Source organism: Equus asinus, chromosome 14, assembly GCF_041296235.1.
Source record: "Equus asinus isolate D_3611 breed Donkey chromosome 14, EquAss-T2T_v2, whole genome shotgun sequence".
NCBI classification, from domain to species: domain Eukaryota; kingdom Metazoa; phylum Chordata; class Mammalia; order Perissodactyla; family Equidae; genus Equus; species Equus asinus.
The window spans coordinates 46,803,823-46,830,268 of record NC_091803.1 but is presented as its reverse complement, the minus strand read 5'-3'; the positions used below and the strand labels follow the sequence as shown (position 1 = coordinate 46,830,268).

At 46.9% G+C, this 26,446-nt stretch overlaps 2 protein-coding genes across 10 annotated transcripts in view; both read left to right on the top strand.

Annotated features, from left to right (window-relative positions):
- On the top strand, nucleotides 1-7,343 carry ZNF263 (zinc finger protein 263). 3 transcript variants are annotated; one of them, XM_044746992.2, is made up of 6 exons: nucleotides 1-1,272; nucleotides 2,134-2,314; nucleotides 2,778-2,851; nucleotides 3,115-3,238; nucleotides 4,789-4,905; nucleotides 5,422-7,343. In XM_044746992.2, the coding sequence occupies exons 1-6, from the start codon at nucleotides 886-888 to the stop codon at nucleotides 6,588-6,590; spliced, it is 2,052 nt and encodes a 683-aa protein (XP_044602927.1). In that variant the 5' UTR covers nucleotides 1-885; the 3' UTR covers nucleotides 6,591-7,343. The 3 variants fall into 3 exon arrangements, with proteins under 3 accessions (XP_044602927.1, XP_044602928.1, XP_070341178.1); XM_070485077.1 differs by having other exon boundaries at nucleotides 1,134-1,272; nucleotides 2,095-2,314; XM_044746993.2 differs by lacking the exons at nucleotides 2,778-2,851; nucleotides 3,115-3,238; nucleotides 4,789-4,905; nucleotides 5,422-7,343 and having other exon boundaries at nucleotides 734-1,272; nucleotides 2,095-2,253.
- A 10,812-nt stretch (nucleotides 7,344-18,155) lies between these two features.
- Nucleotides 18,156-26,446, top strand: part of LOC139039650 (zinc finger protein 75A) — a 78,415-nt gene continuing 70,124 nt past the window's right edge. For 2 of the 7 annotated variants that reach the window (XM_070485091.1, XM_070485092.1), the window contains exons 1-7: nucleotides 18,187-19,090; nucleotides 19,811-20,329; nucleotides 21,529-21,718; nucleotides 22,423-22,514; nucleotides 22,801-22,927; nucleotides 24,036-24,127; nucleotides 24,415-24,541. In XM_070485091.1, the coding sequence (XP_070341192.1) occupies nucleotides 19,919-20,329; nucleotides 21,529-21,718; nucleotides 22,423-22,514; nucleotides 22,801-22,927; nucleotides 24,036-24,127; nucleotides 24,415-24,541 (1,039 nt within the window). In that variant the 5' untranslated portion in view covers nucleotides 18,187-19,090; nucleotides 19,811-19,918. Of the gene's footprint in view, nucleotides 19,091-19,810; nucleotides 20,330-21,528; nucleotides 21,719-22,422; nucleotides 22,515-22,800; nucleotides 22,928-24,035; nucleotides 24,128-24,414; nucleotides 24,542-25,911; nucleotides 26,099-26,283; nucleotides 26,395-26,446 lie in introns of those variants that run through there. The other 5 variants (XM_070485089.1, XM_014833024.3, XM_070485093.1 and 2 more) reach the window with 5 other exon arrangements.

The window sequence follows — 26,446 nt, the reverse complement described above, 5'->3', positions numbered from 1 at the left end:
GACGAGGGCAGGTGGGTACGCTTCCGCGCCTCCCTGAGGTGCCGAGTGGGTGGCCCAGTGGCTCTTGGCTCACGTGCTGCTCAGGCCGCCGGGGCCAGTGGGGCCCTACCCTGCAGCTCCCGGTAACCGGAGCGGGTGGAGACTGCCTTTAACTCTGTTATGACCGCGATAGTGATTCTCAGATTTGGCTGTGGGGGAAGAATTTCTCCGGGGAGCTTGTTAAGTCAGATTTCCAGGCCCACCCCGACACTCTGACGCAGTGGACCGCGTGGTTCCAGAGTCTGCACTTTGGCAAGCTTTCCGGGGGATTCTAACCCAGGTAACCCGCCGGTCACACCTGGCTTGGAAATCGATTTGGCTACCCGGGTCGCCTCCAGCTGCCTCTGGGCTCTCGGCCCCGGCTCTCGTCTCCAATTGGCCCCTAGCTCGTCCCGCCCCTGCAGACAAATCTTCCCTTCTGGTTGGTCGATGTGAGTCTGTGGCAAGACCTGACCCAATGGGCGCCAGAGTTCTCGGAACGTGATCCGGAAGTTGGCACCATTGGCTGTGGACGCCTAACTCGGGCGCCGAGACTTCCGGTTGGGAGCCGAGCGCCGACTCCTGCGTGAGTCCGTGGCGAGGGGAGACGTGAGGCGCTGGGGTCGTGTCTCGGGGAAGTCCTGGCGGGAGTGAGCTAGGGGGCCAGCGCGGCTGCACCCGGAACCGACTGAGTTCAAGGCGCCGGAGCTGGCTGCGCCCGGTCTGGAGCTGGGCTCCTCGGCCGTGACTTGAAGCCCCGGGCCCCCCCAGCTCCTGCCGACCCCTGCCATCCTTGCGCGGAGCTCGGGGCGCCTTTCTAGCCAGGCGCAGCTGGTTTCGGGGCGAAGGCGCTCCGGAGGCCTGACGATGGCATCGGGCCCGGGCTCCCAGGAGCGGGAAGGGCTCTTGATAGTGAAACTGGAGGAGGACTGCGTCTGGAGTCAGGAGCTGCCCCCGCCAGACCCAGGGCCCAGCCCGGAGGCCTCCCACTTGCGCTTCAGACGGTTCCGCTTCCAGGAGGCCGCTGGGCCCCGGGAAGCTCTCAGCCGGCTCCAGGAGCTTTGCCATGGCTGGCTGCGGCCTGAGATGCGTACCAAGGAGCAGATCCTGGAGTTGCTGGTGTTGGAGCAGTTTCTGACCATCCTGCCCCAGGAGATCCAGAGCAGGGTGCAGGAGCTGCATCCGGAGAGTGGCGAGGAAGCGGTGACCCTTGTGGAGGATATGCAGAGAGAGCTTGAGACACCGAGGCAACAGGTGGGAGAAAGAGTTTTATCTGCGGTTTGTTTGGCCCCGAGGACTGGGGCATAGCGCTGGCCCAGTTCCCCACACGAATTTACTTGGTTCCTCTGAGTAGAGCCTACATGGACAAGAGGCCTTTTGGTAGTTTAGTCAGAAAAATTCTCCATATTTTCCCCAAGTCGGCAGTGAGCAGTGGAGAGTGCCCTGTTTCCACATGGAGGCAGTGCACCTGCGTTAGTGTGCCCCTCAGCCCCCTGAGTTGTCTCGTAGGATTCAAATCCTCACTCTGCTCCGCACTAGCTTTGTGACTTTGGGCAAATTACTTAATCTCTTTGGGTCTCAGATTTGCCACCGGTAAAATGAGAATGATAAAATACCTTTCTAGAGTTGCTTTGGGGGTTAGCGAGAGCAGCATGTAGTTTTGATCAACTACTGGCTTATCGTTATTACTTAACAGCTGTTGTTGTTATATTAGGGTAAGCAGTCTAGTCTCCTCTGCAGAGCTGGGTGGCAGTTAATAGCGGACTTAGAAAAAACAGTTTGGCACTGAGACTCTGAGGGCACTTGCCCCTAGGGCCACTCGTTTAACTTATCCAGTAGTGAGGAATGGAAGCATCCAGAAAAGTTGGGGGAAAGCAAGAGGGAGTGAAGTGTGTTAGAAGAGCTGTGTGGGGGAGGTGTGCACTGGAAGCAGGATCCCCCCACCCCCCAACACATTTTCTGGGATCACTTACTGTAGTGTAAACCATTCTCTCTTGCTGGGTGCAAAGGGATCGCCAGCCGTTCTCTGTTGAAGGCTTGCCCTCAGAATTCTGTACTAATTTCCCTTCCTATCAGGCCCTGTTGTGATGATGAGTGATGTGGGTTGGTTCCCAGGTCACAAACCGTGGGCGGGGAACAGAAGTGCTTTTGGAGGAGCCTTTGCCTCTGGAAACAGCACGAGAGTCACCGAGCTTCAAGCTGGAGCCAATGGAGACTGAGCGAAGCCCTGGCCCCAGGCTGCAGGAGCTGCTAGGCCCCAGCCCCAAAAGGGACCCCCAGGCTGTAAAGGAGAGGGGTGAGGAACAGTTATCTGGGCAGGTGGGAGGGAGGAGGGGCTTCGGGGTTGCCCCTCATGCCAGCAGGATGGAGCACCTCTGCCAAGGAGAGGGAATTTCTGACCTCACGGTTCCCAGATGTGGAGTGAAATGTCTAGAAGTGGTGGTTTGGGTTCTTCTGGGGGTGGGAGGGAAGGGGATCTCTTAGTAAGCCCTTTTGTATGCAGAACAGAGACATTTAGAGCTAGATGAATGATTGAGGGCTTGAATGCTGCAAGCCAGCAGGGAAGAGTGCTGGCATTCCTTTACCCTCACCTCTTCTTTCTGGATATCACATTATTATGCCTCTGTTGCCTTCTTTTGTTCAGTGTCTAATCCTCAGAGCAGAGACTGGGTGTTGGGAAATGGATACTGTGTTGTAATAATCCTTGGGTTGCCAAGAATTAGGAATGCCATTCTCATCGTGGTTTCTGTCACCTTCAGCATTGGCTGCTTCCTGGCTTTCGCTCTTTCCTCCTGAAGGAAACATGGAAGACAAGGAGATGACTGGGCCCCAGGTGATGTGGAAGTTCCCATTGTCTCCCCTCAGCAGCACCCCACCACCTTGCTCTTGTGGGGGTGGGTCCTTTTGCCACTTGGAGAGGATCCTTTCTCTCTCACCATGAGCATCTCCCTCCTCACCTCAGTTGTCAGCCTGATACCCTTCCCCATGAAATGTGTTCTTGTCTGCCCACCCTCCCTTTTTGCCCCTTTAACCCATGATTTTGCTTGAATTGTTCTTGGTGCCTCAGAGGCTAAAGGAGATCTTATGCTGTTTCAGTTGCCTGAGAGCTTAGAGGACGTGGCTATGTACATCTCCCAGGAGTGGGGGCATCAAGATCCTAGTAAGAGGGCCCTCTCCAGGGACACGGTGCAGGACAGTTATGAGAATGTGGACTCACTGGGTAAGGACTTCTTTTCCAGGGATGAAGACAGCCCTTTCTGACCAAGGTCCTGTCCCTTAGCCACTCACCTCCCTGACATAAGTTCTGAATTTTGCCAGAAGATGTCCCTTTATCTAAAGTCCCCTGCACCAAGATCAGCTAAACATCTGCCAAGTGGCACAGTTGGCACACTTATGGGCCCTAGCTGCCAGAGCTAAAGGCAGGGAGTCTGAGCGTTAATGGACTTCGCAGGGCAAAACAAATCAAATCCAGTGACCCAACATTCCACATCATGCACACACTCAATATCCCAGGACGCTGTGGGACTCTTTAAGTTCTTGATGCCTTGCAGTTTTGAGATGCTTACTCATCTGACCTCACTTACGTTTTCTATGCTCCATTAATATTTCTAGGCCCTTCCCAAAGCACAAATTTCAGGTGCACTGGCATCAACATTCCAGCTTAGCAGCTATCCCAGCCCTTAAAAATTGAGGATAGGAGGAAGGCCTTCTGGAAATTTGAAAATTATATATATATATTATACATCATATATATATAATAATTAACAGGCTAAATAAATTAAGATGCATGTATGTCTTGAACCATTACACAGATTAAAAATGAAGTCTATGAAATGTGACAAAAAACTAGAAGTTGGTTTTAGGTAGAGAGTATACAGGTATTGTGTAATTCCTCCAACTTTTCTGTATATATGAAAATTCTCAAAAAGTTGGGGGAAGTCTTAAAAACAATGTAAAACAGGACTGTGTACATTACAGTTATAGCCACATTGACACTCATGGTAGAAAAGTGTCACACTGGACTTGATTTTCATACCTCAGGTTTATGTAAAGAGAAACACAGCTGTCAGCTCACTTGCACTAATTCCGCAAAGGGGGCATTACTGGATTTGGTTCCCTTCATTGGGACCTTCAAGTTCTCCATCACTGGGCCGTGGCTTGGTGCCCTAAGTTGCACAGGTCTTTCAGTGAGTGCTAAAGAGGAAGCGAAGTTCAGATGATAAGTTCTTGGAACTAAACTGTGTAAAGTCCATGTTTGCTGGAGTTGGAGTGAGATTTTGTTTTTAGCATAACACAGGAATGGTACTTTTGGGTTTTATCCTCAGGGCCCTCTCAGAGCCCCAGATCCTTTTCTGATTATCCATGATGTATTTTCTCTTTCTGCAGTTATCCAGTCAAATTTAGTTCTATTTTATATTTATCCGTAAGAGTCAAGGCATTTTACAACATTAATCTGATTCCTCAAGGAACTGATCACTCTGACCATGTTCATTTGATTGTTGTTTTAATTACAAAAGTGTACATTCTCTTTGTAAAAAACCCCAAGTGCTACAAAAGTGTAAAAAGAAAAAAGCCATATTCTCTCTTTCCTAATTTCTTTCCCTAGAGGTATAACCAGTGAGAACAGTTTAGAGTGTATTCCGAGTAATTGCTGTTAGACTTACTGCACCTTCTATATCTTCCTACTGAGGGCAGGGAACCAGGCTATCTTTGTTTTCCCTGCCTGGTAGAGAAAAGTGCTGACAAATTTATTTTTTTCATTATGTACAGAGTCTCAGGTTCCCAGTCAGGAGGCCCTGAGCACCCAGGTGGAACAAGCAGGAAAGCCATGGTATCCCAGTGTTCAGACTTGCAAGGAAGGCCTGAGCCCCAGAAGCCCAGCTCCAGGTAAGGAATGAAGATGAGCAACCTGTCCAGCTAGCCTCCCACTGTTGGGAGTAAGGCATTTGAGAGTATGGGTGTAGGGCTAGCCCATCACTGCTGCCAGGAGGTAGTTGCTTTCTGTGTAGCCATTGCCCAGTTTCATCCCAGTGAGGCAGGCAAGGCACTCAGAATGCAAAATGTAAGGAGGCATTCACTCCTGGGCTCACTGGCCCACCCTAGTCCCAGCCCTGCTCCATCCCATCCATTTATGAAGGGCAGAAGCCAGAGGCTCAGTTGGAGAGGGAGGTGGGGGCCCCTACAGGGAATTTAAGACTAGTCTTGAGCTCTGATTCCTGAGTGATGGTGCCACCTCTTATCCGGATGCCTCTCTAGAGTGCTTTACCTATATGGGAAAAATGGGAAACTGAGGTAGAACCAGTCCTTCTGGACTTCTGACCTATAGGGAGTAGCGGACATGTCAGATTTTTTTTTCTCCTGTACAGAAATAATGTAGGGGTTTGGTTTCTCTTCCTCTAACAGGGGAAGAGAAATTTGAGAACCGGGAAGAAAGTGCTCAGTCTGTTTCCTCTGAGAGTCTCCACCCTCAGGTGCTGCTGCCTGGACAGGCCAGAGGAGACGTACCCTGGAGTCCTGAGCAGGGAAGGCTTCAGGACAGGGCAGAAGGGCCTTGGGAGCCTCCCCCAGAGGATCGGATGGAGCAGTCCTTACTGGGGACCATAAGTTGCAGAGAACTGGGGCGACCAAAGGAACTGCAGCCGAAGAAACTCCATTTATGTCCATTGTGTGGCAAAAATTTCTCTAATAACTCAAACCTAATTAGGCACCAGAGAATACATGCAGCAGAAAGGCTGTGTATGGGTGTGGAGTGTGGTGAAATCTTTGGTGGGACCCCACACTTTTTATCACTACACAGAGCACGCTTGGGAGAGGAGGCCCATAAGTGCCTTGAATGTGGAAAGAGCTTCAGTCAGAATACCCATCTGACCCGCCATCAGCGCACCCACACGGGTGAGAAGCCCTATCAATGTAACATATGTGGAAAAAGCTTCTCTTGCAACTCCAACCTGCACAGGCACCAGAGAACGCACACAGGTGAAAAGCCCTACAAGTGCTCCGAGTGTGGGGAGATTTTTGCTCACAGTTCTAACCTCCTTAGGCACCAGAGAATTCACACAGGAGAGAGACCCTATAAGTGTGCTGAGTGTGGAAAAAGTTTCTCTCGAAGTTCACACCTGGTCATACATGAAAGAACTCATGAGAAAGAGAGGCTTTACCCCTTCTCTGAGTGTGGGGAAGCAATGAGTGATAGCACCCTCTTTCTTACAAATCATGGAACCCACAAGGCAGAGAAGAAACTCTTTGAATGTTTGACTTGTGGGAAAAGCTTCCGGCAGGGCATGCATCTCACCAGACATCAGAGAACACACACAGGAGAGAAACCATATAAATGTACCCTTTGTGGGGAAAACTTTTCTCATAGATCCAACTTAATCAGGCACCAGAGAATTCACACGGGAGAGAAACCCTATACGTGTCATGAGTGCGGAGACAGTTTCTCTCACAGCTCAAATCGGATTCGTCATCTGAGAACCCACACGGGAGAGAGACCCTATAAATGTTCTGAATGTGGAGAAAGCTTTTCCCGGAGTTCACGCCTTATGAGTCACCAGAGAACTCACACTGGATAGAAACAACTGGATTTCTTTTTCGCCCAGATAAGGTGGCATATTTAGAGGGTCCTGTTGTTCAGAGCTGGTATTCCTTGTTCAACTGACCAAATGATCTGTTTTTAAGGTAATTAGTATAAAGAGGAACTGGGGGGAGGTTCACTTTGAGGGAGGTACAGAGGCAGCACAAGATTAGCATAAAACTAAAAAGGAATTTTGCCTGAACTAGTGAAGATGACAAGTCTTTGAGGTGATCCGCTCAGGGCAGAATTCTCTGGTCCACCCTTTCCCAGGGAGCATCTACTCCTGCAGTATATTTAGCCAAGTTGTGATTTCAGTGCCTTATTGTGTCCAGGGTCTATCCGAACAACTTTGGGAATCCATGTGACTTTCTATCACTGCTTCCTCACTTGGGACACACAGCAGGAGCATTTGGGCTTCTGAAGCCCTGAGACCAAAGAAGAGGGGCCAAGTCTCTTGGGAAACCAGCTGGAGGCAAGGAAGGACTGGTGGTGAGTTGCAGCTCTCAGCAAAGCCCTGGCTGGGAAGCCATGAGCAATCCAGGGCAGCCACCACAGCACCCCTCAGTGGCCTGACAGGAAGGCCCTTTGGCAGGCCATGCATGTAAATGTCACCTCAGACAAAAAGGAATCAGAGACCTAAAGGAAATAGCAAGGTGGGATTTGCAGGTTAGCCCAGGAATTGGCAGAGAAAACTGAAATCTGAATTAGTTTACCTTTTGCAGAGATCGAGACTTCCCCCACCTCTGTCAGAGAAAGACAAACAGAGCTCTGGAGTCTTCAGTGGGTTCCATAGGAGACTTGGAAATTAAGGATCATGCCTTTCCCTGTTGAAATCTGTTGGAATGGTAATAAATATCTTTAGAAGACATAAAAGTCTGTGACTCTTCATTGAGGGCCTTTGTCTTGGCCTCCAGTCTTGATATGTCCCCTGTCTGCTTTGGTTAGAGGACTTGCTTTCTCCTTGTGGTCTTACAGTTGGTTGGGAAGGTTCTGAGAAAGGTGGCAGCAGACAGGGTAGGTGTCCGGTGAAGTAGGATGTGGCCCTGGCCTGCTCCAGGCTTGGACTGCTGTTTGGTAACAAAAAGTCAAATCCAGTGGCCGCTTGGGGTGATGTTGTCATAAGGGTCTCCCAGAAGGTTTTTTTCATTCTGTAGTGTACAACAGTAAAAAAAAGTCTGATTCTTTGTTCAGAATGTTTACTTTCTTGCAAAGTAGCAGAAGAAGATCTAGCTCTTCAAAGATAGAATATTTTGGTCTTGCAAATGATTCCCAGGAAAGATGGTCCTGATATAACAGTTATAGCCCATTAATGGAGGGAAGTTATAAGAGAGAGCAAAATTATTAGGGGAAAACATTATGTTTTAGAATAGGGAATCAGGAATAGGAATTCTAGGAGAGTGTATGTATGGGAAAGAGGTGGGATACCAGGAAGTATTCCAGGAGTAGGAAATTTGGATGCCAGGAAAACATCTCAGGATTTGGCCCTGGAGGAAAACATCTAACTAGTTGTTCTTTGGGAGAAAAAGATGAAACGTTCCATTAGCAACTGGCTATCAAATACAGCAATTTTAAGTGAAGCAAACAACCCTACATGCCCTGCCCGTTATCAGTGTTGTCTCAGCCCTGCCTCAGTTTAGTATGAGTTTTTCCTTGGTTTTCTGAGCCAATTTTTTAAAAATCTTATGTTTCTCATTTATCTTCCTTTCTCTTATCCAGAAGGGGGCATGGTAGTGTGGGGGTTGAGGGGCGGGGGAAGTGAGTGAGGATTTGAGAGAGATTAATGTAGGATCAACAGTGGTAGGAGCAGGGCAGGGCTGATGTGGCTACCATTGCCATGAAATGGGTGGATGGTGTAAAGTTGATGTTACTAAGCACTCTCTCTGGTTTGGCAACTTATGAGGATTGTAAATCTCATGAGAGTGGAAAGCACCCCTCCCTGTCCCCCCACTCCCCCAATAAACCATCCATGCAGATCTTAACATGTCCAACTGGTGTTGCTCCTACTTACAGCATCACAGCTTAAGGCTCGAGCAACAAGGATTCCCAGGTATTCACTCCTGTCACTAAAAAGGCTTTCTGATAGGAGCCTTCACCTAGTCTTCAGTCCAGCTCCCCTTCTAGCAAACTTCACATGCAGAGCTGTTCCTGGCCTTGTTTTAAGAGATGATGTCACAAAATATTGTATGTAAAACACTTAGCACATCGCTGCCACAGAGAAAGTACTCATTTATATGTGCCAGCTATGGGCAGATAATACTGGCAAGATTGCCTTATTTCTAAGCACCTGGCACTGAGATCACTGTACGACCATGCAGGCAGAAATTTCGTGGAGCAGTCAACTATTGACAGGCAAGATTGATGACTTCTTCCCTTGTAGTCCTATTTCAAAAAGCACATCAGAGGCCCTTACTGCAGGCTCCTGTGAGGTCATTGCAAGGGATGCCCAAGTATATGCTTTTTACATTCATACTTATTTTACACACATACACTTTTTACATTCATATGTTAACCTGCTAGTCCACTTGAAAAAGAAACCAGAACAGACTCCAGCTGGCTTTTATGTCAATGGGAGACTGACGCTGGGGGCAATAAAGACCCCTGCCCCCTCAGTCCAAATGGGTACAAAGGAGACCTGGGAGATATGGACATACTGAGCAATAGCCACACACCCTTAAAGCAAAAGTAGCACATGAGACCAGCAGAATAGCTCCTGGTGGAGAATCAGTACCACATTTAAGCAATGTGGAAAAGCCTAGCAAAGGCAGCAGGCTAGCCATCAGTGAGGACAAAGCTTGTAATGCCAGAGATGGGAATATGTGTGAAAACAGGCAGTACATTGTGGGGTTTTTTTTCCAGAAATCACTAAGAATTTTTACTGCAGTAATGAAAGAACTTACAGGTCTCAATACCATAGTCTGAAATTTGAGCTTTTGGACTCTGCACCTTTTAGGAAGAGTTTACTGTTGCTTACTGTTGCTGTTACTCATAATACTGGTGCAGTATTATCCTTACATTATCAACTGATACAATTTTGGAAAGTGCAAAGTCACACCACTGCTTTAAGTCTTGTAATTTTTGTAAATGTTTCACAAACATTTGAAACAAGTCATGTTTAAAAAGGCCTTAAGGTGTGTCATAGGAAACCAACCAGCAAATTTGTTAGCACTAGGAGACTAAATTCTTTGGGTATCAGAGCTCAAGAATAGCAAGATGAATTAAAGCAAAAGTGCATTTATTAGAAGCATTTTCTTTTGGCCTTCAATCGAGCTTGTAAGCACTTCTGATTAAAAATTGACTTCCATTCTTGAAAGAGAGACTGATAATTCCTTCTGACCATATAATTTTTACTAAGAGGGGCTGAGTCTTGCCTGGCTGGTACGCAGTTAGGCGGCAGCGGGAATGGTCTAGGTACATTCGACAACGACAAAATTGTTGATGAAAAATGGCTCAGACTACAAAAACATTGTGACAAATCTTCCACTTAAAGTCCTCAATTCATCACTGGGACACCTTGAATGTCCCAGAAGCTTCAATCAGAAATGAAACTGGTGACTCATCAGGATGCAAACCTGCTCCAGGGAGATAGTAAGATTTTCCCAGGCAGAAAGGGTGGGGCAAGAAAATAGTAAGACATTTCTTTCCGAGATCCTAGGGTATGTTTTTCGACATAATGAGGAACTGAGTTTGCCTCTCCAACCCTACTTGCCCTCAAGGCAGGAAGACGTTCTAGAACCTGGGTGTGGTTCCCCACTCTGAAGATGAAGCTGCCCTTGAGGGGATTCCGCACTCTCCTAGGAGAAGGTCCAGTTTAAGTTTAGGACTCCTGCCTCAGCCACCGGAACAAGAGTGAGGTGCCTGGGTTTCTCGGAGGAGCTCTAGTCCTCGGGAATGATATCCAGAACCAAGGACGTCAGTCCTTTCTCAGGCAGAACAAACGAGTCCGTGGCTTCCGCAGCTTAGCCTTCCGCCGACAGCGTGCAAGGGGGAACCAACCCCTAAAACCGCCCGCCTGCCCCACCCGGCTGGTCCCAACGAAGACGGCTCTCGAGGCGGCCCCAGGACGGGCAAAGGTTGTGACAAAAGCGCTCAGCAGCCCGTCCCGACCAACCTTCCCTCACCCTCGGCGCAGGGCCTTGGACCCGCCTCTCCTACTGCCCGCCCCGCCCCAGCCGGTCTTGTCGGCCGGCGGGCGCTCTGCCGCTGCGCCCTCCCCTCGGGCCCGCCCCCCAACCCGCGGCCCCTCCCCATCTCGGCCGCTCTGGCCCGCCGGCGGGCGCTCTATGGTCGCCCCGGGCCGCACTCTCCCCTCAGGTCCCGCCCTTCGGGCTGGGTGGGGCCGCAGAGCTGCAGGGCTCCCGTCTCCCTCCACCTGAATGAATACGGGCCGCACGACAGCACACTCCAAACTTCGTCTGTCAGGTGCGCCTGCGCCAATCCGGGGCCGATAACGGGGCTGAGCTCCGGGCCAGCTCTCACGGTCCATCAGGAGGCGAGCACACAGCGGGTGGGGGTGGGCCCGGGGAAAGGGGCGTCTTAGGGGCCCGCAAGCGTGGCCCTCGGCCGGCCCACCCGGGACAGGCGGGCTGCCCTCAGTGAGGGCGGCAATGGGAAGCACACGAAGGGTCTTTAGCAAGGAAGGCACCTCCTCATTTTTGAGTTCGCTCGCGCTGGCTACAGGGTGGGGAAAGCATGGGGAGAGGACATGAAAAGAGGGCAGGAAGACTAAAGAGACAGGTGCTGGGGGTGATAGCAGTCTGCACCAGGACACAAGCGGTGAAGAGGGAGGAGAAAGAGGTGAGACAATCAGGCGGTAGAGCCAACAGGACTTTACGTGGGACGAGACCGGTCTAAAATCTTAGGATGACCCGCTCCCGGCAAGGGCACTGAAAATCTGGCCGTCTTTCCTGCTTTCCTCTGCCAGCTGCCCCTACAGCAACCATCCAGGGAACTTGCAGCTTCCGAAGGACATGCATGCACTCACACTGAACAGCCTATACTCACGCTCCCCTTTGCCCCGACTGCCCTCCCTCTTTCCCCATTAAACTTTAAAGCCCAGGTCAAAAGTCACACTCGATCCTGACATTTCCCCTCCTATCCAAGCCCTCTCCATACTCAGCTCTTATACGTCCAACGGTTGTTTTGTTTCTATTCGTTTTCTTTGTAATTCAGGTCCAAATGTTCAACACTATGCTCCATGCCTAGCATGGAACGGCAACGTGAAGTTTCCAGAATCGATGACTACTTTTGAAAGGAATGTGACGGCCAATCACTTATTCTGGGAATTTATTGCCAGTCGGGGGGTGTGGGGGGAGGATATTTGATGCAATGACTGAAATTAAAAGGAACTAGAGAGCTGTCCAGTATGCTCATCTGCCATCTCCCTCAACTTCTTCCACAATCCATTCTACCCCAGGCTTGAAAGATGTCTCAGCAAATGCTCATTATTAATACCAAAGCCTAAAGTATATTAAGACAATAAAAAATTGTAGTTACAATGTAATCTATTTTTAAAATATATCAAAGTCTTAGGTGAGACTATCATTGGTCGATAGAATTTGGATGCTTTTTCTTTTTCATGTATAGTCTATAAGCAGCATATTACTTTCACATTAAGAGGGAAAAACACTCAATAAGTGGACAGATTTAGGAAAGCAGAGCATGTCATACCATTAAATTGAAAACCGAATCTATCCTTTTCTTAAAGGTAACTAGAACTAGTCAGCATATAGCTTCTTTGTTATATGCTATGAATACATTGATGGAGTTTAATGCTTTTGCCACATCCATTCCACCTTAAAATAATCTGGGGCAATAATTCCTCATTATCCAGATCCTTGTCTAAAACAGAAAAAAATATAGATTAATGAATATATTTATACATATAAACAAATTTATTTTCAAATTGTGTATTTTATAAACAATATATAAACAGGCAATTGATATGCAAAATGAGTTCCATTGATTAAAAACAATGACAATTCACAACAGGTCTACATCATATATTATCATGTAACAGCAGAAATCATTAAACAAAAAAAAAAAATTTAAACAAAATCTAATTACTAGAACCAGAAGCTGAAGGCATATTGAAGGAATCCTTAATAATATGAGACCTAGGTTTCAAAAAACTACCAATTCTAGAATGGATTCTACTCTGGAACTGTTTCTTGATGACTTCTTGTTGCATCTCTTTCAGTGTGAAATGGAACCTTTGAAATTCAGGTGTGGCATCAACAAAGTCAAGAAGGTAGTCTAAACTCTCTCTTATGGCAGATAACTTAAATTCAGCAGTCTGCTCTTCACTTCCTCCTTTTTGAACAACTTCCTTTGTAATCACACCTTTTGTTTTGGGGGTACTACCCTTTTCTTCATCATCCCCATTTAACCACACCCTATCATCATCCAAGTTGGTTTCCAACTCCCCACATTTCTCAACAATTTCTCTATAATCCCCATGTTCTAAGCCTTGAAGATCATATTCAGGTTGCTTTTTGTAAAGAAGATTTTCCCATGCATTTGCTATGGTTATTTGTTTTACTTCATCCCAACTCTTTGCCCAGTTAAAAATTGCACTTTTTATGTTGTAGAATTTAATCTTGGAAACTCCTTTTTCTCCTTTATCTTGCTCATCATCACTTTCTTCAAAAATCACAAGACTCTCTTCAAGTTGCTTCCACCTATAAAGTCGTTTGCAGCTCAAGATCACACCTTGATTCATTGGTTGAATCAAGGTTGAAGTGTTATGGGGAAAGAAAATGCATTTTATTCGACCATCTTCACTGGTTAGTGATTCAGTAGAAGGGTGAACTGGGGAATTGTCCAGAAGTAACAAGGCCCTGACATCCTCTTCATGGAATCTTAGAACATTAAGTTGAAAATGCCTGACCTCAGGAACAAAGTTTTGAAAGAACCATTCAGAAAACAATTCTCTGGTGAACCAAACATCCTTACTAGGTTTATATATCACAGGTAATGTACTTGTGTCCTCTTTCACACTTTTGGGCAGCTTTGATTTTCCAATAATGATTGACTTTAACTTATGAGTTCCATCTGCATTTGCACATAAAAGAGCAGACAACCTTTCTTTGTTTATTTTCCTCCCGGGCAGGCAGATATCTTTTCTGCTTGCCTGAGTGTTTTCTGGCATTGACTTCCAAAAGAGGTCAGTCTCATCCCCACTGTATAGCTGAGCTAGAAGCAGTCTCTCCTCTTTGATAAGCATGGACAGTTTTTGTCGAAATGGCTCAACGTTTTCTGAAGCTGAACTTAGGACTTGTTCCTCACATACTTTTCGGTTCCCAATTGCGTGCCTATTTCGAAATCTAAAAAGCCATCCAGTGCTAGCTTTGAAGTCTGTTCGCCCAAAACACTGTGCGAATCTCTCTGCAGCAGCCTGAAGCTCCACGCCTCTAACAGAGACACCAGCTAAGCGTTTCTGTTGGTACCACATGTAGACTGCATCATCCACATCTCCATATTTGGCTCCTGTTGTCCTCTTTCTCTTCTCAGCCCCTACTAATGGCATGTCCTGCTTTAGTACAAAGTCCAAAATCAATTTCTTATTCTTTTTAATGTCATAAAATGTTGATTTACTGATTCCAAATTCATCCATTACACTTTTAAGAGACCGTCCAGCTTCAATCCTACTTAGAACCTTCATTTTCTCCTCCAAATTCAATGTTGTATATTTCCCTCTCTTATTCATACTGAATTTGGTTTCAAACGACCAACAGGAGGAAAAAAAGGGAAAGCCTTACTGAATTAGAAAAAAACTCTAAAAACAAAAGACCCCCAAAACACTAGCTCAAAGCCCCAGAAGGCACAGGGATTTGTACTGAAGGGCAATGGACTAAAAGGGATAAGGGCTCATGATTGAAGTGCTAGTCTAGAGGTAAAGGTCTTTTGAACTCAGAAAGCTGCCACTGCCAAAGTCCTGCTGTTGCTCCTGTAAGACACAGATGACCAGTTTTCAGAATCCCCTGCTCCTCCTCCTCTCCCTTGACAAACATAGCAGCACCAGTTGGGAATAACAGGAATACCTGCATACTCTTCCTAACTCAACCAAGAAAAGACACAAGAGGAAGAGAGAAGGCAAGATGTGACCATAAGAACAGACGCAGGTGAGATAAGTTTCAATAAAAAGTGGTGCTTGAGAGGAAATATGAAAGCCTCAAAGGCAAGAACAGAGTAATCTTGTGTAGCCGAGATGCAGTGTGGCTTCTCCCTTTCAAAAACGACCTGATTTTAGCTCACCGCCAGAAAAGAAAATGGTGCTCATATTGCTCTGTACGTAGTGTTCACTGGGCAGCAGTCCATCCACCTGGATACAGACTCCAATCTACCTTGACAGGGGGATATCTGGAGAGCGGAATTTGGAAACAGGTGTATACTATCTTTAGGTGAAGAAGAAAGTTAGCAGGTTCTGTTCTCCATATGAATGAAATCCAACTTTTATTGTATTCAATATAGCATTCTTAAAGATTGAGCTTTAAATTGATTGTTCCTTATGTTTACCAAGCTAATTTGAAGGATGTAATTTATTTGTTAGTAGTACTTTTCCACTCTCAGATAATTCTTGTGTAATCTGGTGTATTCTCAAGTGTTATTTTTGATTGAAACCGTTCCATATTTGAGATATTATCAAGTTTCAGAATCATGGCAATTCTTAGAGATGAGTTCAAAAGTTTACAAACATTTTACCCTAGTTAAGAAATTTTAAAAAGATCTGTCTTTTCATTTGTTTTTGTAAATTTACATTAGGGTGTTAAATAACATATGTTTTATATTTGAGACTTTATTCGATTTCTCTTCAGTGTAGATTTTGCTTAATTTGAACAAAGACTCAATCTTGCCACTGCTTGAAGAAATTTAAAAGGTTTCTGATCAATTGTTTCTCATAAATACTTCTGTTGACAAACTTTTCTGTAGCTCTGTGCCCTCAAATATTCCTTTTAGGTCCTCCTGGTGCTGCTCAATGCCATTCCATGTCCTTAGAAATGTCCTATTCTAGATTAATTTCATGGTTCTCATTCCAGATACACAACTTCATGGGAAGTAACAAAAACTGCCACTTTTATCCATTCCACGTGCTATGAAGAAAGAAAAGTATGTCAGAGAAATGAGGAAAATGATTAGTATTTCAGTTATTTTCCTCTTTTTTACAGCAGAGCCTGACTGACTTTCATTCATTACTCAACTACATAGAATTCTCACAACCCTCTCATCTAGGAACCCAGAAGAGTCCAGACCCTTAGTTTACCTCTAACAATTGTTGCAAGAAATGCCAACTAATTTCTGGAGACTAAGAGGATCATGAAAGAATTGATAGTTAAAATGGTGCAGAGGCAATGACAGACTAAGATCAAGAAACTTTCTAAAAGAGGCAGCAAAAACTAAGGCAATTACTAAGTGATAACTATTATAAATGGAAAAAGAAAAAGAATTTGTTAGCCAGTAGCAGCACCATTAGCTCCAGCCAGTCACCCAGCAAAAACATTCAGCCTGCTATGGCAGTTGTGTGGGCTCTCATCTTTTGCTTTCATTCCTTCTCAGCTGTACATTCATGCTTTCTCACCCAGTGCACAAGCAGGGGAAGGTGAAATCAAAATGAAAGACTCAGGGGATGTTTGTGGGCTCCACAGCAAGGGTAGGGAACTATGGCACCAAACTTCAAGCAATGGATGTCATCAGTGGCTCTCATTCATTATTCAACATTTGTGTTTTGCTTTCTCTTCTTCCTTTCATAGGGTCTCTTCCCACATTTTTCTCCCCTAACATTTTTTCTCCCCTAACATTTGTCCCCTAAACATTTTTCTTCCCTAAACAACTCCCTACCCATGTTTTGAATTAGGCCTGCCAATGACATCCAAGGACACTGCTGGCAGAACTTCATTGATTCAGTGTAATACATTCCAATTATATGCTCAGCCTTGGGCCAGATGATGAGGATCTCAATGCTAAGAGCATTACTGTCCACTGCTTCTGACAGACTGGAGACAAGACTTGCTTTTGAAGAAACTAAGTTCCAACCTGACTGAGATTCTAGGGAAATGAACCTGCTTTTAAACATATTCAAGTGACTTAGGCAGATGCTCCTTATTGCCTTTGTTTAATCCTTTCCTTTCACTCAAAAAGGATCAAGATCTAGACTTCAGAGGAGCGTAACACCCGTCTATCTAACAGCAAAAACAGTATAATGGCCTGGGAACGGTCTCCCATTTCATTCCCACCTTAAACTTACCTCCAGATGAACGGACCTGGAAAGAAGCTCCCTCCAAAACCCTCAAATGATGCTCCAAGATTTACTTTATTCAATGCAGTCTCTTCAGTCCCATTCAAAACGCTCCATCAGAGGTCCACGTGAACTTATTTTCTAACTTTCACTCTTTTTCCGAATGTGTAGCCCAATTACATTAGAAAAACGTACTACAGATTTTCTCACACTCTCATCTGTCCAGCTTTCAAGGCTTTGCTCTTTGCTCTTACCTTTTCCTCTGCCGGGAATATGGCCCCAGTCCCTGCTCTGGGCAAGTGTCTCAAGGTCTTCTATAATTTTCCCCAACCAAAAGTCAACTTGCATTCCCTTGGAATTTCCGCAGCATTCAGCTCACATCTGACCTTGTCCCACCTCGTGTTACTGGTATTGGTCACATTGCCTCAGTCCTTTTGCCAGATTGCCTCACTCAAAGACACTGTCCTATCGACTCTGTAACTCTAGCTACACGTAGCCGACTTAGTAAAGAATCACTTGACGGGTATAGGCTGACACTACAAAAACATCCCTAATTAGGAGAGCACCGACAACTCGAAATACTCCGATTCTTGTAAATGCGATTCAGTAAATATTTATAGAATGCCTATCTTACCCAGGTATCTGCCAGACACTGCAGGCGATACGAGATGAAAAGAAGGTTCCCACCGTCCGGGGGGCATGCTGCAGTGGAAAAAGCAGAAGAAAGGACAACAGGGGACCTAAATGCCTGCCTAGGAGCCGCCACTGGTAGATCAGGTGACCTTGAGCAAGTCACTTCTTAGCTCACTTTCTGTCAAGGAGAACTATCAATGGAACCTATTTCACAGGTTAAACCTACCTCACAAGAAAAAACAGAATCGTTGTGAGGGACGCGCGGCCCAGTGAGAGGCACAAACCCCTCAGGGGCCGCTGAGCCTGACGGGGACAAAAAGGCCTCTCACTGCCGGAGATTGCCGAGCCCCGGGGCGACAGCTCGGGCACTGCCGGCTGGGCCGCTGGAAGGCCAAGAGCACATCGCGCGCACCTGCGGCGACACGCCCCGGGCCAGGCTCCCTCCCGGCTACCAGCCGCCGCCGGCCGCCTGAAGCGACGCAGGAACAACACGGACGCGAGACGGCGACACCCACACGCCGAGCCGCGCGCTGGGCCGTCTAGGCCTCGGTGGCCCTACAGACTCGGTGGCTTTAACTCTTTCCTGCCGCCAGGGCTAAACCGGGACAGGAAGCCGCTCTCTAAGGCGAGGCCTTCAACCGCGCACTCGCAGACGCAGGCGGGCTGCACAGAGCCCCGCCCCGAATGTGCGTCACTTCCGCTTCCGGCTGGGGCGCGGGAGGGGGCGGGTACTGGTGAACTGGGGTTCGGGAAGCGGTCGTGGTGGAGCCGGGCTTGCGTCTCCGAGCCCTGGGTTTCGCTCGCCGGGCCGCGCGCCTCGCCGGGCCCGCGTGGGAGTGGTGCGGGGCGGAGAGCGGCGCTCCTCAGGGCGGCGTCGGAAGGGCGGCGACTTGCAGTGGAGCCCGGGGCCGAGGGAGCGGCGTCCACGAAGCCGAGCTGTCTGAGGTAACAAGAAGCGGCTTCCCCCTCGGCGTCGGCCCCGGAGACCCTGAGAGTCGCCGCCGCTGCAGGGCGGAAGGGGCGAGGCAGCCATTTTCCGCGGGCGGCGGCGTGTCCGGGCCGGGCTGCCTCCCCGGTGAGGTTCCGGCGGGACTGCCCGGGGCGAGGCCCACCCTCGGGCTCCGGCGGCCCCTCTCTCTGCCCTCTGCGCCCACAGCGCCCAGCGCCGCGGCTGGAGCCGCTCGGCCACCGCGCGCTCGCACCGGGCTCCCGGGCGCCCGTCGGCCGTCCGCAGGCGGGGGCGGGGCGGGCCGTCTCGGCCGCTTTCCCTCCTCCGCTGCGTTTCCGTGGCTGGCTGCTGTTACCGCGGGAGAACGGGGCAGGTCAGCCTCGCAGAGGCCGGCTTCTGCTGATGCAAAAGCATAGCAGGTGTCCCCGTGCCGCCTGAGGCCGCGTGGACGACAAGGAGCCGGCCGTTTGCGACTGCCTTGGAGTCCTGGACGTATTTCGTTGCCGCTTCTGCTGGATCACCTCAGGACTTTCGAGGGAGGCTCTCGTCAGCCTCGCTGAGAGGTCTGAAGGACCCTTGAAGAAATGTAAAGTCAGCGGAAGGGTCACCGTATCCTCACCCGCTCCCGTTCTCTGCTGTTTTGAGCCTCAACATTTAGATGAACGTTTTGTGAACAAGGCCAGGGGTAAGGTTTCTAGGTCAAGCGAAGAGAAACATAAACATACAGGTGTCAATCTTCTGCATAGTGCCCCTTATACGCCTGGGAAAGAAGTGCCAGAGAAGAATGTTGGGCATCTGGTTACGTAATTGGGGATGCTTTCTGAGCAGAGTAAGGCTATTTTTTCCCTGATTACTTTCCTTCTCCTCTGATGTCATTGTCAGCTCTCCTGCCAGTATTATACAATGGAAGGGCGACTCAAATGTTCCACAGGGTGGAGCCTTCATCTTCACAAGAGGATGAAGGGTCATAGAAGTTGTACTCCCTTACTGAAGACACAAGACTAGGATGACATGTTAAAATATTAGAGAAAGGCAGAATGTTCTCCTAATCTGCCCTTCACGTGGGTAAGATGGGATAGGAAGCACATCAATTAAATCTTTGGATAATCCCGAAACTCTCTGCAGCCAGTGGGTACCAATTTTCTCACCACCAGCCTTTCCTAAATTACTGTTATTTTTGTAAAGGCATAGTCATCTGTTGGCATTTGTCTTCAATAAGCTGTGCTGTGTTTCAATTGAATGATAGAAAGAAAATAGGGAAACTAAGGGCCTGGCAGTTGATTTTTAAAGGAAGGCAACACAGGACCTTTTCTGTTCGTTTTTCTCTCATAATATCGTAGCAAGTGGTAAAGTTCATGTGGCTTTCTTATTAACATACACTTTTTTCCTGCCCTCATTGCCTTAGGAAGAAGATCCGTTTATTGATTTTGTTCCAGACCAGACTGGACCTAAGTTGTCAAAGGTGGTGCTCGTGGGGTGCCCAACACAGGAACAAAACTGTTCTTAGAACAGAATGATGACAGTAGATCTAAAGGTGGCTGAGTATTTGAACCCTCAGATCAGGGCTCTGTGGGAGACCAAGGGATCTGTGACAGAGAGCTCCAGTCAGAGTAAGAAATATACCTCACAAATGGACAGTCTCAGTCCCGAGATCTCTCGCCAGCACTTCCGGAACTTCCATTATGATGAGGCAGCTGGACCCCACGAGGCTGTGAGTCAGCTTCAGGAATTATGCTCTCAGTGGCTGAGGCCAGAGATCCACTCAAAAGAGATGATCTTGGAACTGTTGGTGCTAGAGCAATTCCTGACCATTCTGCCCAGGGACATCCAGACCGGAGTAAAGAAGCACCATCTCCAGGGCATTGAGGAGGCTGTGGCCCTCGTAGAACACTTGCAGAAGGAGTCTGGTCAAACGAGAAATGGGGTGAGAAGAAAGATTCCTGATGCATACAGTAAATTAGGATGAAGGTGGTGTATTGGGGGCATGGGGGCAGTTAATCGAGAAATTAATTAGGCCACTGTTCTCTTGTTCCTTTAGGACAACTAAGGCAGGGCCTAAAACCACAGACCCATAGCAATAGTTAGTCCACAGGTTTTGGAGATCCTGGCAGAGACTTTTCCTGGCCTTAGAGAAGAAGTTGCTTTTTACCTTTTTGGAGCCAGGGTGAATTGAGGGTAATAATCCTAGTCTGGTTTAGTGAAGGAGACAGGTCTTAAGTTCTTAGAAACAAGTAAAAGGCAATAAGGAGTTGGAAAGGAAGAGGCAGTTCCAAAAAAGGGAGAATACTTAGAGACCAAAGGAAAGCAAAGAGAAAGGAGAGGAGAAACCAAACAGCTAGGGGAAGACAGAAGAGGAAGAGAAAAAGTTGAAAGCAAAAAGGAAAACAAAGATTTGAAAATCAAACAGTGTAGCTAAGAGAAGAAAGACTGGGAGAGAGAGTGTCCTCCATACAATAGACAGGAGCCTCCACTGCCCTCCCTTACTGGTTAGCCTTGGCTCTGCCAGTGAGAGGGAATTCAGGATGTGCTCTTCAGCAAGGGGCAGCACACCAACTGGCTTCAGGCCTGTCGTGAAGAATGCAGGGCAGGCATATGTTTGGTGTCAAAATCATTTGGAGGTAGGTTCGAGCCAGACTCTTTCCTCCTCCTTTTTTCTCCATTTCGTCCCCATTCTCTGAAAACCTTCCCTAGCCATGGGGAAAATCTGGTTGACAGGCCAACTTTGTTATTCAGTTCCTTAATCTTTTGAGAAAACTACAACAGAGAAAGCCACTGAGGTCAGGCATGTAAGTCAAGAGAGAAAGCCTGTCAAGGCACCCTGAGAACAGGTGGCCTGTGTAACCCTGCTAGTGGACTAAGCTGGGGTGTGTATGCAGAGGGGTGGGGGCCGCGGTGTTGGAGAGTTGGCATTAGCCACACGTTTTTTTCGTTTTATCCTACTTTTCCCAGATTTTTGGGATAGTTCTTTTTGGAAAATTTGTGGCCCAATATCTCTGTAAGTCTTCTTGTCATTTCCATTAGTGTCTCATACTTCTCTCAATCTGCACTCCCAAATTTTTTACTCCCTCTTCCACCAACCCCAAAAGTAAGTTGTATGGTAACATGGATGGGGATTATTTCTAGGTTGCAGTCCATGAGCTGAGAAAAGAGGCAGTGCTCTTGGGAGAAACAGCAGAGGCCCCAGGCTTCAATCTGAAGCCAGCAGAGTCCCAGCCAGTGTCCCAGGATGAAGAATTTTGGAATACATACCAGGGTCTACAAGAACAGCTGAGCAAGAATACTCATAAAGAAACTGAGCCTGTATGTGAGAGGGGTAAGGAGCTTCACTATCATTTCCTTTTCCTCAGAGTTGTGATAATCGTTTTTTCAACCCAAACATTGTGAGTATTTTCCGGGTGCCCAGCTCTGTGGATCTGCAAATGCAGCCATGTTGCCAATTACAGTGCCACCCCCAGGTGGCAGTAGAATAGATGAGTTATGGGTGAAGGTGGGGGTTAACCTAAGGTACGGAGATATTCAAAGCACACAACCCTGGTAATAACATCATAAACTCTGTTCCTTAGAAAAGTGAGGAGGGTTGGGGCCACCTCATCATCAAATGCAGAAAGATTTGGGATCAGAAATGGGCTGTCACTGGCAGAATGTGAACAAAATTGTGTACCAGGAAAAAAATAATAAATGATAAAAAATCTACATCTATTCTCTGGAGTCACTCACTGAGTACTTCATTTTCAAATATGTTTAATTTTTGCCTAACTCAGAACACTTTTATATAAGAAAATAAAACGGTTTTTCTTTTATTAATTGTGGTCATGAAAACTGGGGAACTTGTTCTAGGGGCTGGTAGATGCTTCATGCTTATTTGTAATGAGAAGGCCACTTCTCGACACCCCAAATACTTGTAAAGGTGTCCTTTCTCTACTGAAAAAATCAGAATCTTCTATATTTTAGAAATGAGCTCAGGATGTTCATAGGCAGAAGCGAGAGAAATTTCCTCTGGCTCTTTTCCACCCACAGCTGTGCCTGCTCACCAGATCCTAGCCTCTCCTGAGCAGACAAACACCAAAGACTGGACAGTGGCACCTGAGCTCGTCCTGCCTGAGTCCCAGGTGAGCTCTGCTTTCCAGCTATTTAGGGCTGCCTTTTCCTCTGCCCATGCCACCCTGCCCAGCAGGTGCTCAGAGGGTTGTTAGCCCACATGTTATCTCTGGGGAACTAGGCACCTCCCAGGCTGTTGGCTGATCCATTATCTCCTTCCTTTCTGCCTTCTCACTTTATGAAAAATCATGTGTTGTTAATTCCTCAGTGCCTGGTCTACCGTGAAGTTCATGGGCCAGATTGTAGGGTTGCTTCTATAGTGGCCAGTACTGAGCTGAAGCCCATTTTCTTCTTTAGAGCTTGTTGACATTTGAAGAAGTGGCCATGTATTTTTCCCAGGAAGAATGGGAGTTACTGGATCCCACTCAGAAGGCCCTCTACAATGACGTAATGCAAGAAAACTATGAGACTCTCATCTCTCTAGGTAAAGATTCTTCCCTTACCTTTAGGTAGGAGTTGAGTGATCTGTCTTGTTCTTGACTTATTGGGAATGCACCCCTGTGAGAGTCTATGTTCCAGTAGCTGGTTGGTTCTCAACTAAATGATGTGGGCAGGGGAAATGTGTATCCAGATCACCTGGGGAACTTTTCCATGTATACATGTGCATTCCTTGCCCTGAAATTCTTGATCTTTTCCCCATCCCCTCCAAATCTGCTCTTATGTCTTTCCCATCTCTGTAATGGACACCACAATTCACCCAATAATTCAAGGCATAAAACTTGGGTTAATCCTTGACTCTGATCTTGCCGTCATATCCCACTACTTATGTGTCACTAGTGTCTTGGCTCCACCTTCACTTGATAGTCTGAGTCCAACCATATCTCAGCCTCCTGCTTTGTTAGCATCCTGGTCTACACCAGGGACATCTCTATCTAGGTGCACCTCAGAAAGAAATTACCTTTCTGACTGGCACCTCCTGCCACAACTCTTGCCCTTCACAGTCTGTTTTTCACACAAGAGCGAGACTCTTAAAAACCTGGTTAGATGTGACATTTCTCTGCTTCAAATGATGATGACTTCTGACACTTCAAAATAAAATCCAAACTCCTTCCCGAGTCACCCAGTACCCTCCAAGATCTGGACCCTACTCCCCTTCCTGCTGTCATCTCCTGCCACTCGTGCCTTTTCTCAGTCCTCTTTAGCCATTCTGGTTTTCTTGCTGTTTCTTGAATTTTCAAAGCTAATTTCTTCGTTCCCGTTTCCTTTACCTGGCACACTGGACTCTGAGTACTATATTTTTGGACACCTCTATATTTTGCCCAACTCAGAACAATTTAGTCATGTAAGGGAAAAAACGAGATTTCTTTCTTTGACTTCACTAATGATACCGAAGAGAGTCAACTGGGAACCTGTTGTAGGGCCTGTTAGATGCTTGATTCTTACTTAGAATGATAAAGCCACTTCTAGGTTTTCATGTCTTGTGAAGCTGTCCCATCTCTACTGAAAGAATCAGGATCCTCTGTATTTTAGAAATGAGCTCAAGATGTTCATAGAAGCAAGAGAAATTTCCTCTGGCTCTTTTCCACCCACAGCTGTGCCTGCTCACCAGATCCTAGCCTCTCCTGAGCAGACAAACACCAAAGACTGGACAATGGCACCTGAGCTTGTCCTGCCTGAGTCTCAGGTGAGCTCTGCTTTCCAGCTGTTTAGGGCTGCCTTTCCCTGTTGCCCATGCCACCCTGCCCAGCAGGTGCTCAGAGGGGTGTTAGCCCACATGTTATCCCTGGGGAACTAGGCACCTCCCAGGCTGTTGGCTGATCCATTATCTCCTTCCTTTCTGCCTTCTCACTTTATGAAAAATCATGTGTTGTTAATTCCTCAGTGCCTGGTCTACCGTGAAGTTCATGGGCCAGATTGTAGGGTTGCTTCTATAGTGGCCAGTACTGAGCTGAAGCCCATTCTCTTCTTTAGAGCTTGTTGACATTTGAAGAAGTGGCCATGTATTTTTCCCAGGAAGAATGGGAGTTACTGGATCCCACTCAGAAGGCCCTCTACAATGATGTAATGCAAGAAAACTATGAGACTCTCATCTCTCTAGGTAAAGATTCTTCCCTCCCTTTGGGTAGGAATTGAGTGATCTGTTTTGTTCTTGGCTTGCTGAGAATGCACCTTGTGAGAGAGTCTCACTCTTCCAATAGCTGGTTCGTTCTCAGTTAGATGGTAGGGGCAGAGGAAATGTGTATCCAGATCACCTAGGGAGCTTTTTCCAAGTACATGGGTTCATTCCTTATCCTACACAGAATTTTTTATCTCTATCCCCACTTCCCTCCAAACCTGCTCTTTTCATATCTGTCTCATTGCAGTAAAGGGCAGCCCCATTTACCCAGTTTCTCAGAACAAGAAAAAGAGTTTTCTTTTACCTTGATCTTACCATCATAACCTACTACTAATGCATCACTAGTTCTGTTGGCTCCACCTTCACAGTGTAGCCTGAGCACAATCATGTCTCTGCCTCCTGCTCTGGTAGCATCCTGGACTATGCCAGTGTCATCCCTATCTAATTCTACCTCAATTGTTTTCTAACTGACACCCCGTGCCACCATTCTTGCCCTTCCATAGTCTTTTCCACACAGCCACCAGACTCTCTTAAAAACCTTACCAGATAGTGACATTTCTCTGCTTCAAAACCTTATGATAATTTCTCATCACATTTAGAATAAAATGCAAACTGCTTTACCAAGACACCCAGGACCCTCCAAGATCTGGCCCCTGCTCTCCTCCCTGCCCTCATTTCCTGCCACTTCTGTCCTTGTTTAGTCCTATTAACCACACTAGTCTTCTTGAACTTCAAGAACTAGTGTTTCTTGAACTGGCCATGCTCATTTCTACTTTCCCCTTTCCTCTGCCTGGCACACTTTTCTACCACATGGCTAAACTCTCACTTTTATGTTTCTGCTCAAATGGCGCTTTCTCTAAGGTTTTCCACGCAACCTTATCTAAAATAGCTTCACAGAAGCACAATCTTAAATGCTGTCTTACTCTGCTTTAGTTTTCTTTAGAACATTTATCACTTCCTGACATTTTATTTTATTGATGTTTGATTGTCTTAATCTCTCCCTGGAAGATAAGCTCTATGAGATCAGGGGACTTTGTTTTTTTTACCACTATATCTCTAGCCTATAGAGCATACCTGGCACACCATAGCCACTCAACACATATTTATTGAATTACTGAGGGGTGAATGGTTTCCCTACTTGGCAATCTCTGCATAAAAGAAGTCCACTAAGTGATTCTGGTCTGTTTCCTCCCTCTGGACATGAACCAGTGAGTTATAGGAGTGATAGACATCTTCCCAAGTGCTGTCTGTGTCTGGTACTTGAGAACTACATAAAAAGTTACTATATTGGTGCCTGGAATCACTTGTGCATATGAAACCCAACCCATTGACTTTCACATTCGCTCCACTAGACCTGATCTTATCCAGGTCGAGTCCTCCTCAAGAATTAATAGGACCAGCTTGTATTCCCTGCAACCTTTGGAGTTTGTTCCACCTTGATTGAATAGGGGTATTCTTGGTAGCAGAAAAGGGAGCACATGCAGTGGATTCCCCTTCCTTATATCCTTTTCATGTATCCAGCTTAGGTATTTCTCAGTATCTGCTTTGCATATCCACCCATAAATGCAGTGTAGTATAAACCTGATACCGGATATAAGACTCTGCATTTCACCATTTGGGGTAGCAAACTGTAAAAGTATCCTTTGGTCTTCTTGAAAATAGTCTGGAATTAGTGAACTGTTGATAAGTTACCAGTCCTTGACCTCACTATTTCCATTTCACAGCATTATTTGTGCTCCCCAAACCTAAAGTGATCTCCTGTCTGGAGCAAGGAGAAGACCCCTGGGTTCAAGGATCCCCAGAATTCAACGACCGTCCCAGAGAGCTGCCTACAGGTAAATACACTATGAGAAGAGGAGAAATGTGCCTTGATAGGAACCCTTGTAA

Bases quoted from the DNA above. Each gene is read 5' to 3' on its own strand.
- ZNF263 (XM_044746992.2), top strand. From the start codon at position 886: ATGGCATCGGGCCCGGGCTCCCAGGAGCGGGAAGGGCTCTTGATAGTG. The intron at 1,273-2,133 runs GTGGGAGAAAGA...GTTGGTTCCCAG, and splicing joins TTGAGACACCGAGGCAACAG to GTCACAAACCGTGGGCGGGG. The intron at 2,315-2,777 runs GTGAGGAACAGT...TGTCACCTTCAG, and splicing joins CCAGGCTGTAAAGGAGAGGG to CATTGGCTGCTTCCTGGCTT.